The sequence below is a fragment of the Opisthorchis viverrini genome, assembly GCF_000715545.1.
Source record: "Opisthorchis viverrini unplaced genomic scaffold opera_v5_76, whole genome shotgun sequence".
NCBI lineage: Eukaryota > Metazoa > Platyhelminthes > Trematoda > Opisthorchiida > Opisthorchiidae > Opisthorchis > Opisthorchis viverrini.
This window is the reverse complement of record NW_008751730.1, coordinates 1523335-1537565: the sequence shown is the minus strand read 5'-3', so window position 1 is coordinate 1537565 and position 14231 is coordinate 1523335. Positions and strand designations below refer to the sequence as shown.

Genomic DNA, 14231 nt, shown 5'->3' with positions numbered 1-14231 from the left:
GCTGTATTATGAACAAGGGACATCACGGTACTTGAAGTGCGCTCTTGACCTTGAATCCAGACTGTCCGATCGGCGTTGGGTGAACACTCATCATTGTTGACTGACTGACTGCTAGAAAGTCCCGTCGGGGCCAGCTGGTTTCCTGGCCCTAATGAAATTTTAATGGCTTTGAGGATCTCAGTGGTTTTTTTTTGAATATTCTGGGCGTAATTCCAAGAATCTGACCTTTCCGACAGTTGGCAACCGTACTGTCTCAACAGGGTTGTCAGTGAACTACAATCTCAGTGGCGGAAAAGACTCGCCAATTGGGACAGCAACAGCTGTATTATGAACAAGGGACATCACGGTACTTGAAGTGCGCTCTTGACCTTGAATCCAGACTGTCCGATCGGCGTTGGGTGAACACTCATCATTGTTGACTGACTGACTGCTAGAAAGTCCCGTCGGGGCCAGCTGGTTTCCTGGCCCTAATGAAATTTTAATGGCTTTGAGGATCTCAGTGGTTTTTTTTTGAATATTCTGGGCGTAATTCCAAGAATCTGACCTTTCCGACAGTTGGCAACCGTACTGTCTCAACAGGGTTGTCAGTTTTGACGAAACTTGTGGACTTTGGACCATTGTCTACACAGAATCGGAGCCGAATGGATTGTGACATCTGTCTAAGAGTCTAAAGCGAGTACTTTCAAACCCTGAGCTGTATTCGTATGGAGCTGCCAACTGGGGGTGAGACATGATTTTAGGTTGTCCTTTTTTGTCTGTGAATTCATTTTACACACGTATACTACTTAGCAGGTCCACTAATGCGATTACGCTTCGTGCATTCGCGAGTCTTCCGTACTGTCGAAAACATTACAACGCCCCAATTTCTTAGCGAAATACACTCATTTGCTCACCCATCTGGTTTTGTGGGAGACTCACTTGGAACCCAGCGAAATCTCCCGTTTGTGATGTTCTCAGGCAATTGAGTGTGCTGCACCAGGCAGTTTCATGTTTCAGTCGCTACGATATTCGAGATATTGCGATACATGTATATTTGTACTGTATTTGTTGCAGAAAATTCGTCGACAGCCAGGGGGCCGGTTTCGCCCTTTTTTGTGCCCATTAGTTGAGCGCAGTTCCCGTGGTTCCGTCAACCTTATGTTCTACTTGAAACCGAATTGCATTAGATTAGCGAAAATACACTCATTTGCAAATGTCAAAGGTGCTTTGAGAGTCGTCTTGAGACCACACACCACAGGTATTATTTTGGGTTGCAGAGACGCGTGCGGAGTGAGACAGGTTAGGTGGAACTTTTCAGGAGCACTACACAGCAGAGTGTGTCCTCAGAACCTTCAAGCACTCAGTTACTATTAGGACATATACTACAGACCTTCAAGTTCAGTCCAGCTCATTATAAAAGGGGGATTCAGTTGAGTCTCTCGTGAAAACCAAATTGATCTTCAAATGAGTGTATTTCTCGCTACTCTGCCTGTTTTTTGTTCTTCAGCCGGGCCTAATGGGTGATCATTTGCTGCCTGCACATATCGCCCTTTAGAATAAACAAAAAACGTTTTTCGGATTAAGTGAATACATCCCCGTGGAGTTTTATTCGCACGAATTAGCATACGTAAATGTAGAAAACGCTCAGCACCTCATTAAGCACGCTGTCAAAACTTTCTGTCAGAATAAGAAAAAACTCAGATTACTTTTTTTTACTCTTCTGGCAGTCCGTTTGAGTGGCTATCATATAGTCAGTCGAAGGACATCAGATTGCCTGATCCACAATTGTCTGCCCTGTGTCTGACAGATGTAATCCGCTTAATGGGATCCGGTTGGAAGAGTTGGCAGCTAGCCTGCTGAGCGACTGACAAAACTATTCGGGAAAAACACTTGGATTGATTTGCTGAATAAATCTTTGTGGTCTAAGGCTTGAATTAAACTTCGTTCATTGGGGACCGTCTAGGACAAGTAAACGCCAATCTGAGTGTTGCAAGGTTGGGGGAGGGGTCAATACATTTACATCCATCTCTGAAATTTATGACAAATAAAAAATTTGTTTCGTTGGGAGAATAAATTGCTCGCACAACCGAACCCATGACGAGCTTTGTTACGTAATCCGAGACAAGAAATGGAGAACACAGTGTTCACCGACGATTCACGGTATGTTTGTTTAATACTTACTCAGTTTTCCGTTCAAAAATGCAATGTCAAAGAACTCTGAAGATGGAACTTGTTGAACAGTTTAGTTTCAGATCGACAGATCAGCCGTACACCTGAAACAACTCAAAGGAAAACAGTGAAATTACTACTGGGCTGATGCGCGCACTTTGTTTTCAGAAAAAACGTATCAGTTAATGTGGCAGAAACGCCCACGGACGCACAATAATCAAACGAATCAGTCACATGATTTGAGTCACAAATGCGAGCGCCGTTCACATGACGCGGTCAAACAGCTGAGATTTGGTTGGCCAATGGCGAATGCAGAAAAATCGATGGGAAACTAGCTGTTTTACTGACAACGAAATTACTTCCGGCTCGTAAAAGTCAATGAGTAAAGATTCACTTTCGTGTGGATACTGTGAATAAAGGAAAATGACGGCTTGAAATTACTCGCCACCGTGCAACGCTCATCTGGATGTGAAGGTCATTTGTGTCTCCCACAATCGCTGATATCACTATTGATCACTACACCAGAGGATGATAGCAGTGCCGCAGTACAACCATGTCAAATCACCCTATTGGTCTCCTGCTTGGAATAAGAACGAAAGAAACGGGACAAGGAGGGCTGTGCATGGCTGATCTCGAATGCACACACCTCCAAATCTTAGTCAGGCAGTCTGGATGGAAACTGACACCATTAAGGCCACTGACACCGGTTAGCCCCATAACGTACATTGTTTCCATTCAAACAGAGGAAGATCACGTGGATCCAGTCCTGAAACATAAACAACACGAAAGGCACGCAAATGTTCCGTAACACTATTCACTGTCAACTTCTGTCCACTCTGAATTTGGTGCGGAAAGCAGCAGCAGTGCATGACACATGACCCACTGAAGTGTAGTCTGCTTCAACAAAGACTCGTTTTCTGACGAGTTCATTCCGAATTCGCTAAATTAAGACGATTACAGACATAGTTCGCTGACATTCGTGGTCGAGGAGCTCAAAATGTCTTGGATGTTATGTCTGATATTCACGATTATTTGGGTATACCTTCTTGCGCAAGCCCGTTGAAAAGAGCACTCTAGAAGTCAAGGAACACCTAGACTGTGGGGTGCGTATACGAGCACTTGACGGAATATGAAGATGTGGTGTAAACAAAATCTTGCCGACCGAAATAATGCTTGTTGATCTCGGGTTCCATCTTCACACGCCTTCGTTAGACGATTGAGAATATGAGACAAAAGAGGTGTGGGTAGAGCGAGGATCAACTTAATTCCTCTGTGATCGCGACACCCCCGGGACACCAGTACCGAATTAACCCAGGTGAATGGAGGCATTCGAGACAGACAATCATCGATCGGGTTTTTCAACTCCACAGATGAATGGGGCGAGTGAGATTGCGTCAAGATTAGCGAATCAGGTGAGTGACAAAATGCACTCACTAACTCATCCATCCACTCACTCACTCACTCACTCACTCACTCACTCACTCACTCACTCACTCACTCACTCACTCACTCACTCACTCACTCACTCACTCACTCACTCACTCACTCACTCACTCACTCACTCACTCACTCACTCACTCACTCACTCACTCACTCACTCACTCACTCACTCACTCACTCACTCACTCACTCACTCACTCACTCACTCACTCACTCACTCACTCACTCACTCACTCACTCACTCACTCACTCACTCACTCACTCACTCACTCACTCACTCACTCACTCACTCACTCACTCACTCACTCACTCACTCACTCACTCACTCACTCACTCACTCACTCACTCACTCACTCACTCACTCACTCACTCACTCACTCACTCACTCACTCACTCACTCACTCACTCACTCACTCACTCACTCACTCACTCACTCACTCACTCACTCACTCACTCACTCACTCACTCACTCACTCACTCACTCACTCACTCACTCACTCACTCACTCACTCACTCACTCACTCACTCACTCACTCACTCACTCACTCACTCACTCACTCACTCACTCACTCACTCACTCACTCACTCACTCACTCACTCACTCACTCACTCACTCACTCACTCACTCACTCACTCACTCACTCACTCACTCACTCACTCACTCACTCACTCACTCGTAACCCGAATGTAACCTAATGCGCGAAATCCTTAACTAAGCCGGTGGAAATTTTGCGACTTTAGGAAATCGAGGCCTGAGGGATTTAAAAAAATACCACTCACCTGTTCGAGCGAACTACTAGGTTTTCCAAGTTCGTTCTTATGTTTTTTGCACAATCAAAACTGTCACTGTGTGTTTTCCGTTTGCCCACCTCTGATGGCGTAAACCGACGACCAACTGTCCGTTTTTTTCTTACTGCATCCCAGAATCCTTTGGTGTTGCTCACTTAAATAAGTTCATTATTACATTCCATTCTTCCGTTGTTCAAACGGATCGATTATCCAGGAGTTTGGCCAAACAGTGATTTGACAGGCTAATGTCAGTTACGACAAATGCCCTCTCTCTCTCTCTCTGACAAATGAACCAGTTTGGATATTCGAAGTGAACGAACTAAATAATTGCTGAATAGATTGGACGTATTCGAAAGTGGGTCTTGAAATTACGGATACGAGTAAGAACGAAAGGGGACGTCCAGAATGGTGAATGTATTGATTGAGTAACCGTGGGTATTGTCTCGCCTGAAAACCCGTTCATCTGGATATTACAGGCCATACCTGCTCAACATCCAACTTCTTGTGTGGGGCTTTCCTTTGTGACCTGAATAACCACGTGTTTGATTTGCGGAGGGCCTACTCTCCACGCGGGGGTTTAGATAGCGGAACTGACGAGTAGTGAATCGATTTCGATCAATTCAAAATCTACGGCACCAAGTCCGTCTTTCCAAACAATACATCCCCTAAAAAATAGAGGGGAGGCGAGATGGCTCAGTAATAAGAACGTGAATTCACTGACCGGAAGGTTCGTGGTTCGAAATCAACCTCTACCTCGAAACTTCCCCTGCCTAGGACTAGGCAACCTGGCAGTATTTTAGCAGTATCATAGAGGCCACAAAAACGAATCCAGCGTTCACGTGACCAAGCCGTGCGATTCACACAGGCTAACGGACCACAGAAGAACGGTGCCCACAATGACTCATGGTTTTCTTCAATAATCGGCTTTATTCGTGGTCAGGACGAGATCGATAATCAAAGAGGATCGACTATGCATACTGAACAATTCTCACCCGAAAGGAACTAACAAGCAATGTGTACTTTTTACATGGTGAAATCCAAAGAGCCAAGAAACTCTATTTCTAGTCTTGAATGACAAACCATATCAAGGATCGCGTCTCGAAATGCATTGTCGTCTATCGAACCCTTGACAACAGCCAGTATTGCTACGAGAACGTCTGAGTAGCACACCAAATTTGGTGCTAATGGGTCTATTTGAATGCGCGTAAAGGTTCGATCCTGCGTAAAGCTCAACTTCTAAAGCGATTTTCAGAAGTGAACCAAGTGACCAGCACCGCCTGAGTACTTACGTTGCATGATGTGGACTTCCGACATTTCGCTCACAGTATTCTCGAGCGTCAAAACAGCATTTCTTATTGTAACCGTTCAAATGACAAAGGAGAGTTACGGCTGAAAGCGACTAAAGGTGTCTTCACAAAAATTCATATCGTGGAACGGCGGAACGCACCTACACTGTCAGTAGTCCAGCCCAGATATCACACTCCCCAAGGGATCGCACGTCGCTGTCTACCACTGCCGTTTGCCTATCTGACTGGGAAGTCCTGACAGGCAGGTCGATCGATCGTCACAGTTACTAGGTCGTCCTTTCGATGCTGACTCGGGCACACCAATCAAATCGCTCAAGCATGAACACCTTCGCCTATTCAGAGGCGAAAATTCAGATGCGTCCAACGTGCGTTGGTGGAGTAGGGGTAAAATGGTCGCCTCGCGTGTCAGATGTCCGGAGTTCAGACCTAGGCATGGTCATTGGGAATGCACTGCTGATGAGCTCTAATAGGGGCGCAACTCGAGTTCGGTACTTCGCCCCTTCGGTGTGAGCTCACCACAATGAGTACACCAATGCAGGAGGACGACTGTTCAAACACAATCGCGTACAACAAAAACCAGAAATATTCCTTCTAAGTGCGGAAGAAAGGGAGCCAGAGGATCGACTGATCATAACTAGAAAGTTTCACCAAACGGGTGGATAAATTCTAGCAAACTCTACGGAACACTGCGCTCTGAAAAGGGGGCCGTTTGAAATCACCACTCCTATGAGTCGGTAAATACAACTCGCTCGAACAATGCACGAGGTTTTTAACTCTCCAATCTGAGTGTCTGGACTTGGACTAATTACAGAGTTAACTGCTGAGAAATTCCCGCGACAGCTAAGTCCTACGCAAACAAAGTTTTGGCTGAACTTCGAAACGTGCTAAATGGCAAAGTTGTTCACTGAATTCACGGTTTATCCGTCGTCGGCGAGTTTTCAGTAACCTCAGGTGAGTCTCTCAAAAAACCAAATTCGTTTGCAAATGAGTGTATTTTGCCCATGTTTTTCACTTGTTTGCGTGCACATAAACTGTAGCGTCATACTCTTTCAAGTTTGTCGGGAGGGGGGTGTTGTTGAACAGAATGTTAGTCGCCTGTTGTGTGCGGGGAAAGATCTCGAAAGACAAAACATGTGTCCAACACAAACGGAAAAATTAATTCTATTCCATCTAAACACAAACACACGTGTTGCAAAGTTTGAACAGTGGGGGTGGAAAGATATGGGGTGGTTAACGAATGAGGGAGGAAAACATAAAATCGCATAATACAAACCGGATTTAACGAAGATTACATTGAATTTCGGTGTCGTTCACCAGAATGTGCTACACACAGACCGTCTAATGTTTCATTGGGTACGAGGATCGGAATACCGTGGTATACTTTTACGAGGGCAACTGGTTACAAGGTCGCTGAAAGCTTTTCGGCCGCCCACTAATGGTATAACGACGCATACTACTGATGAGGGATGCAAGTAGTATGCGGTTTTCTTGTAACTCAGTCTCGCTTCTAAAAGAAGGTGTATTCCATGGAGTTCATTACAGAACCTGTGGAACAGCTTCGCAGCATTCCTTTACAACTGTGTGATAGTCAAGGAATATTCACGAAAGCTCTAGAAGATGCTGGGTACAGTTCAGTTTTTAAAAATAAGGTTGATATGAGATGTTTACGTTCCTGTCCAATAGCTTTTAAACGTTTAATTGATGTACGCCTTCGCAGCGAGGGGCTTTCATCCTCACACTAGTAAATGAAGTCCTTGCGTTTCTCTCCGGAGTCTTGCGTTCCACGCGAATTCATTTCGAACGAATTCTCAGCTAAATTTCTCGTTCATGGTATTTTTTGACTGAACGTGGTGCAACAAGTGCACTTCAGATGTCTGTGCGCATTCACACTGAACTGAATTCTACCCGCGTAATTTATTTAGATGGGTGCACTTTGAGTTCCAATAAAACGTAGAGTCCACCGAAGGGATATTTGGGGTGCACGCCCACTTGAGTAGCTCCGTAAGGGGAAGCCGGTTAGGGACTACTTAAGTAGCACTTAAGTAGTAGTACTTGAGTAGTACTTATAAGTAGCATTCCGTCAACAAGACAAGTGGAAGGGTCATATTAAGTGAGTTATTTGATACAACTCAGTTCGGACGCGTCTATAAAGAGATACATCCATAGCAAACACAGCCCTGCCGTCATTACCGATTCATTATTAACGTCCCGCGCTAAAAGAACGTCTAACAATGATAAACGGTTTTTTTTCTAGTGGGGGCATAGTACAAACGTTGTCTTGGAACACGTTACCAGACGCTTCCCGTAACGCTTCTGCTGCGGGCGGTTTTTATCGGCTTCTCCCTCTGATTAGTCTTGGAATATTGCATGAGTCTCGTAGACCGCTTGGCACTTTTTGGCCAAACGGTGTATTTGATTTGTAGCGCGCCAGAATGAGACAATGTACTTTACCATCATGGATGGCCGTTATCAAAATTCTGCCAAGAGTGGATTACTCCCCCCTCCCCGCCGTCCCTAGAAAACAAGCATGGGGACATTTTTAGATAACTTTCAGGTACAGAATGGTTTGTGAGTTGGACTTGAGGTTGGTCTATCTCCGGGGAGATCAGGACAGAGATCAGTGCCCAGTACATCTAACGATATAATTAGAATGTAAATGGATGTACCTGTACAGGTTTCTTCCAAATCTCGGCAATGAGCACAAGAGTTTTCCATCTGCGTCTTGATGGATATTCAGTAATCCGGGAGAGGACAAACCACGCAGTAGCATGCTGTTGACTCGCGAGCTCCTGACGCCGCCTGGGCTTTTGGAAGCATGTTGCCACATTTGTTATTGATTAACTTGGGTGGGAGCGTCAGCATACGTACTGCACACAGAACCGAATCCACGATGCAATGAACACTTGCACTACGTGCGATGTAGTACCCATTCCCCCACAGCCTTATCGTCCATTACATTTTTAGCATCCCGATGATGTAAACGTCCAGAGAATTTGGGCTTTCCAACGCGAAACTCACCAGTCACGTTGGATGACCAGGCTGAAGTGCGTCGAGACATTGGCGGGCTTTCCTGGCAGTTCAGTTGACTGCGAATCGCTCTGGTAAGCGGGAGGGTATGATTCAAGTCTTATATCTGATGTATTCTGTGTTTGTTCGCTTCGATCTCATCCGTAGACGTGCCACGGCGTGAAACGTTTACAGATTCTTCAAAAGGATGTTTGCCTGTTTACAACGGTACCACCTCAGAGTATAATTCACATTATTTGTTCACAAACACAAACTGTCCTGGCTATTGATCAACCTTTCTTCAACCTGCTCATAACATATTCATCCCAACAGACTGCTAGTAAAACAGCTGTTTGTTCCAGAGCATTCCCTCCAGAACCACAGATTCAAAGTAGTGTGAACTGTCTCGTAACTTTCTCGGTAAGTGTTGTATCGTAGGTGGCCGTCTATTGATTAAGCCTGCACCGAGCCTGCCAGACTAAGCGATAGGGAGAAGACAGAGAACTCGGGACACGGTTGTATTGTCTGCGTAAATATATAGGATGACTAAATGGCCAAATATGGTCGTTCATTTGTTCTTTTTGTACAGCCAATGGTGGTGTTCCGGTCGTGAGCACTCTCAGGCCCACTACACTGGTCGTATGTTGCTAAGCCGTGTTCAGTGAGAGCCACCAACGCACCTACTTTCCGGACGTCTCCTATCTTGGGGATGAGTCACTCTCTGCACCTGTGCTTTTTCATATCTGTGTGCGTCCTGACATCAAGTAAACCAATGTTCTGAAAAGCTCAGAACCACTGTACAGCTGTCTCATCTGTACTGGGAATAACTACCGGTAAGCATCTCATCTCGTGAGATGCTTACCGGTTTCGAACCCACGACCCTCTGGCCAGTGGTTGAATGATTAACCGTTTGGCCACCAGTGGCTGATCAGCAGTGTGACACATCGCCTTGTATGTGAGTCATTTCTGTCTGGCAGACGTTTTCTCACGTGATCCGACCAGAATTTGCGATTTCAGATGACTTGACCAGATATTCTTCTGAATTCTTGGCTTGCATGCGCTGCTTGGTTGTTGATCTGTTTGCAGAGCTTAGAAGTTTGGGTTGCAAACGTTTTATTACCAATCGAGGTGAAGTGGTCAGTGGCGTCGCGCGTAAATATATATGTACGAAAAGTTTTCCTAAGACATTATCAGTCCATTATGCTCCTCAACAAGCATGCAATTATTTAGTATTTCTCGTGAGGCAATATTTTAAGACATGAGAACAAACAGATGAACTTCTAATCTTTCTGTTGGCTGTCCGTTACGAGTTGCGCTATATGAGTAAAACATCATGGTTGCCTGGTCAGATTAACACAAATATTGTATACATTAAGCTGTCTTGACAATTGGTCCCAACTCCGCAGTGATACACCTGTTGATTCCCTTCTTCTATTTTCATATTGTACAACGCGATTCCCCCTTTTTGTTATTTTGGTTTGCGCCTACACCAGCCTTCTTGTTTTTGACCTGAACATAAACCGTTATCCGACCTTGTCATCGGACGTTGTTTAAGTTCACACTTGATTTCACTAGCTTGTAAACATGTGGCTTTGAGTCGGCGTGAACTTCGAGATCCGTTAGGAATTAGCAGTTCCTAAACCGGTGTATAGAAACCGGCATAGTTCCACGATTTGTGAAGTTTTATCATTTTATTATTGTACTTATAGTACCGCATTTGTAGATAAACCTCCATTTGAAAGATTTGGCTTTTGGGGTTTTGCGCGTAACTCGACAGAATGCTGGAATCAATCTATAACACCGCTCTACCTCATCGTTATTTTCTGCTGCATACAAGCATCATTTTCATCGTCTGTCAACTGAGTACGTAATTAATAGCCCTCAATGTGTGAATAATTTATTCCGCCTTGGTGTTTTGCCAAGATACTACTATCGAACGATTTGTGCGAAACCTCTTGCATTCTTAAGTGCATATACTGATCGATGTACAAACCAGCGGTTCATAATGGGACGGTTTCATCTACTGACTGGGCCTTTCTCAGACTGATTCAGGGACACAAGGCATCGAAATTCTAGGGTATTACTTTATCGCTCATGGGCACTACAATTTTGATACACGACTATCATCAATAATCTCGGTTAGATATATTTGGAATGAGTAAATCGGGTTAGTTTTGTTCGGCTTTTTTCTTAGCCATAAAAATGGTCAAACCAAATCCCAAAACCCATAGACTGACTTTTAATCTCTCGACAAAAACACGTTATATACCATCATGGATACCTCGGAATATTTAATATCCAAATAACGGTTTCCGCAACTTTTTTCAATAAAAAGGGTGTAGTTGTGACATTATGATTAGAACGTGAAAACAAATAACGATGTTGGAGAAAATTGCATGGCGCTGGTCGTTTTCAAACCATCTGTAATCATTCATCTTCTCTCAGTGAACGACGTTCACCTCAGCTCAGCTGATCTCTTGTCTGAACCTCTCCTTCGTTCTGATTGGACAATTTTTAGACGGCGGATGCAGATATCGCTCGCCGATTGGCTTATCGGCGCTCAGCTGATCTCTTGTCTGAACCTCTCCTTCGTTCTGATTGGGCCAATTTTTAGCGGCGGATGCAGATACCGCTCGCCGATTGGCTTATCGGCCCAGTGCAAGCAGACATCGTTTCTCATCATGTAGATTCAGATAACCACAAGCATTTGATCAGAACAGGAAGATGCAGTCCTATTCTACCCGGTGTGATACAGATGTTTCACGATACAAACCTTCAATGCCTTTCAAGAAATGAGCTGCCATCATTGTGTTTTCCGAGACCAAATTATCTACGCGTGTCTCTATATTTCAATCCATTGGATGCTTGTTCACGCTAACTGGGAAGAAACTTTGAACCGAATTCAACGTAGCAGTCGCAGTGGGCGCACAACGAATGAAGAACTGGAAAGACTAAGCTCAGCACTTAATCGATATTCACATGAGTATCCATTTCTCCAACCTTTGCCATCTAATTTTCGGCTGCCTTATGATACGAACTCTAGCTTTTTCGATAGCACAAACATCACCCTTGCCGATGGAAGCACGATAGGCGCTGCAAACAGCTCTCAGCGACATTTTATGAATGAGTCAGAAATAGACTCAGTTGAAAGTCTGCCGTTGCAGTCAGATGATTTATTCGTGGACAGCCAACTCCCCCCACCCCATGATGTCGTTAAATTCACAGAACCGAAAACCCACGTGCAACATCGATGGTGGCTCCTATCCGAGATTTGTATGTCCATTGTTGCCATGGTTACACACAGTGTGTGGTTATTTCTCAGCACATTCCGACTGTTTACTACACACGTGACTGCTAGAAAAAGGCTGCTTCTCTTGAGGAACGATCGATTAAGTGCGCTTCTTGACCAGCAATCCTACCAGCTACCGCCTTCCGGAAATCGCTCCTCAGATAAATGCCTTTATTATGGCCTGCAGTTTCATTTGGGTTGCATTGGCTTCGTGTACGCGTTGTCTTTTCTAATCGGGAAATCGTTTCGCCTATCACATTCACCTCTTACAAGACCTGGTTCAACCTTGAAGAAATCCTCCCCCAGCCCTTGGAACACATTCCAGATCATTTGCGACATCACCCGAACGACATCCTTGATCTTGCTGACCGTCTACTGGTTGAATTTGATGATTTTGTGTGTGCTACATGTGCGACTCCTGAAAAGTCTGCTCAAAGTACCTTTTGCGAAGTCGGAACAATCTAGAGGGGAGCATTTTTTCTACTATTTTCACTTTGGCGCTTCGTGGATTTATGGAATTCTACTTCGATTAGCATCTCTTCTGTTCACTAATTTCCCAACAGTTCAAGGTCCCATAATGGCTAGCAAATCACCCGCTGCTCCAGCATTTGGTGTGCGGATCCTCTCACTTGACTGTCAACTGTGTTTGGAAAGCGCGCCCGGAGATACCAGTCCTCAACTGACATGTACTTTCTCTTCGGTCGAGTTACTATTAGAACTGGTGATCGATTTTTTAGGTGATTTTGCACCTGTCATCGCTGTCACTATTGTTAACGCCCTGTTATTCTCGTTAGTACTGAAATGGAACAGAATGAGTAGAAAGATCAGTGAATCTACCGTCATATTCGATGGGCGGGGGGAAAGTGAAGGGTCGCGGAACGTGTGCACAAATGAAAATGGTCGCGCAAGTTCCGTGGACATTCACGAAAGATGCACAGGAAACAAACAGCTCAGGATATATCTTGGGATATTCCTATCCGTCATTACTCCACTCGGATGGACTGCCTGTATTAATCAGGTGACCAGAATAACCAATCACCTGCTGTTTGTATTGTACTCCTTAGTTTCTTGCAAATCCACCAACACTTGGTTTTCAAGTGAGTACAGCTCAAAACACCCTCATTATTGGCCTAATCATGCCAACGATTTGATTGAAATTGCTATTTTAGCCTGCATTCCAGTGGGGCTTATTTCCGCCCATTGTATTCCAAGAGAAAACAGACAAACAGCCCTTGATATGGAAGAGTCAGAGCCGCCGGCTTGCACCACCAGCTTTACTGTGGACAACGAAGCAATCACGTGCCCTAAACCTTTGATCACACCCTTTGAACTTCTGCAGCTGAATGCTCTCAGCAGAGCCGAATTTACTTCACAACAATTCACACCAACCACGACAGTAAGCATACAACCGGACTTGTGTACTCAACTGTGTCCACCGACAGATCTTTCATTGTGTTCCAATTTGAAAACAAGTTACGTCCCCATTTCTGTGCAGGTAGTGAGTCTGCCAACCTTTTGTTGCCAACCGTGTACTGTGGCGATCGATCAAGCTACGGTTACACCTGAGACACTGGCGGACCAGTCCTCTTTGTCAAGGGCTCACAACAGACCTTCGTTGGAACGGGGTGAGAAACCAGTGGAAATGTATATAATATCTCGAGCAGATGTTCCTTCCCAATTATAGATTAAGATTATTAATCCATATATTGATTTTTATCTGGTTCTCAGTAATCTAATTTATCGATATCATACAAGAACGAAGAACTGAGTCTAACTATAAGACTAAATGGGGGTTAATCTCGAATACGTGTAGAACAGACTTGCCTTCACAAAATGCCTAAAGCGATGGGTGGCTGACTATATTCCGGCGGGGGAACGTGTCTTGAAAACGAATACGGTCGGTACGTGAGTGATCTTGACCTGTCAACTTGACTAAAATACGGGCCGAGATTGACCTACTGTCAAACAGTTCAAAAAGCTATTCATTCAAACATGATGTGTTTTCGTGAGCTTCCTCTCTTGATGATTGCTCACACTGGAGTGGGCGAATTGTTTTCGAGGCAGGGTACATAACGAGCTACACCTTGGTAAAAAAAACTGTTCAAGCTATCTGAGGGAAAGACGAACCGTTGTTTAGTTTAATTTCTCAACAAAAGTTTGAAATACAAGATAACCAATGAAAATTGAGAGAAAAGTCCACGTGAAATGTTTTCTAAGCATATATAACTGTCTGGACAAATGAATGCACGAAT

The 14231-nt window shown here is 44.5% G+C and overlaps 1 protein-coding gene across 1 annotated transcript; it reads left to right on the top strand.

Annotated features, from left to right (window-relative positions):
- Nucleotides 1–11482: 11482 nt before the first annotated feature.
- On the top strand, nt 11483–13663 carry T265_04483 (hypothetical protein; the record flags this gene model as incomplete). The annotated part of the gene is made up of 1 exon (XM_009169232.1): nt 11483–13663. One exon carries the CDS (start codon nt 11483–11485, stop codon nt 13661–13663), a length of 2181 nt encoding a protein of 726 aa, XP_009167496.1.
- Between the last annotated feature and the right edge of the window lie 568 nt (nt 13664–14231).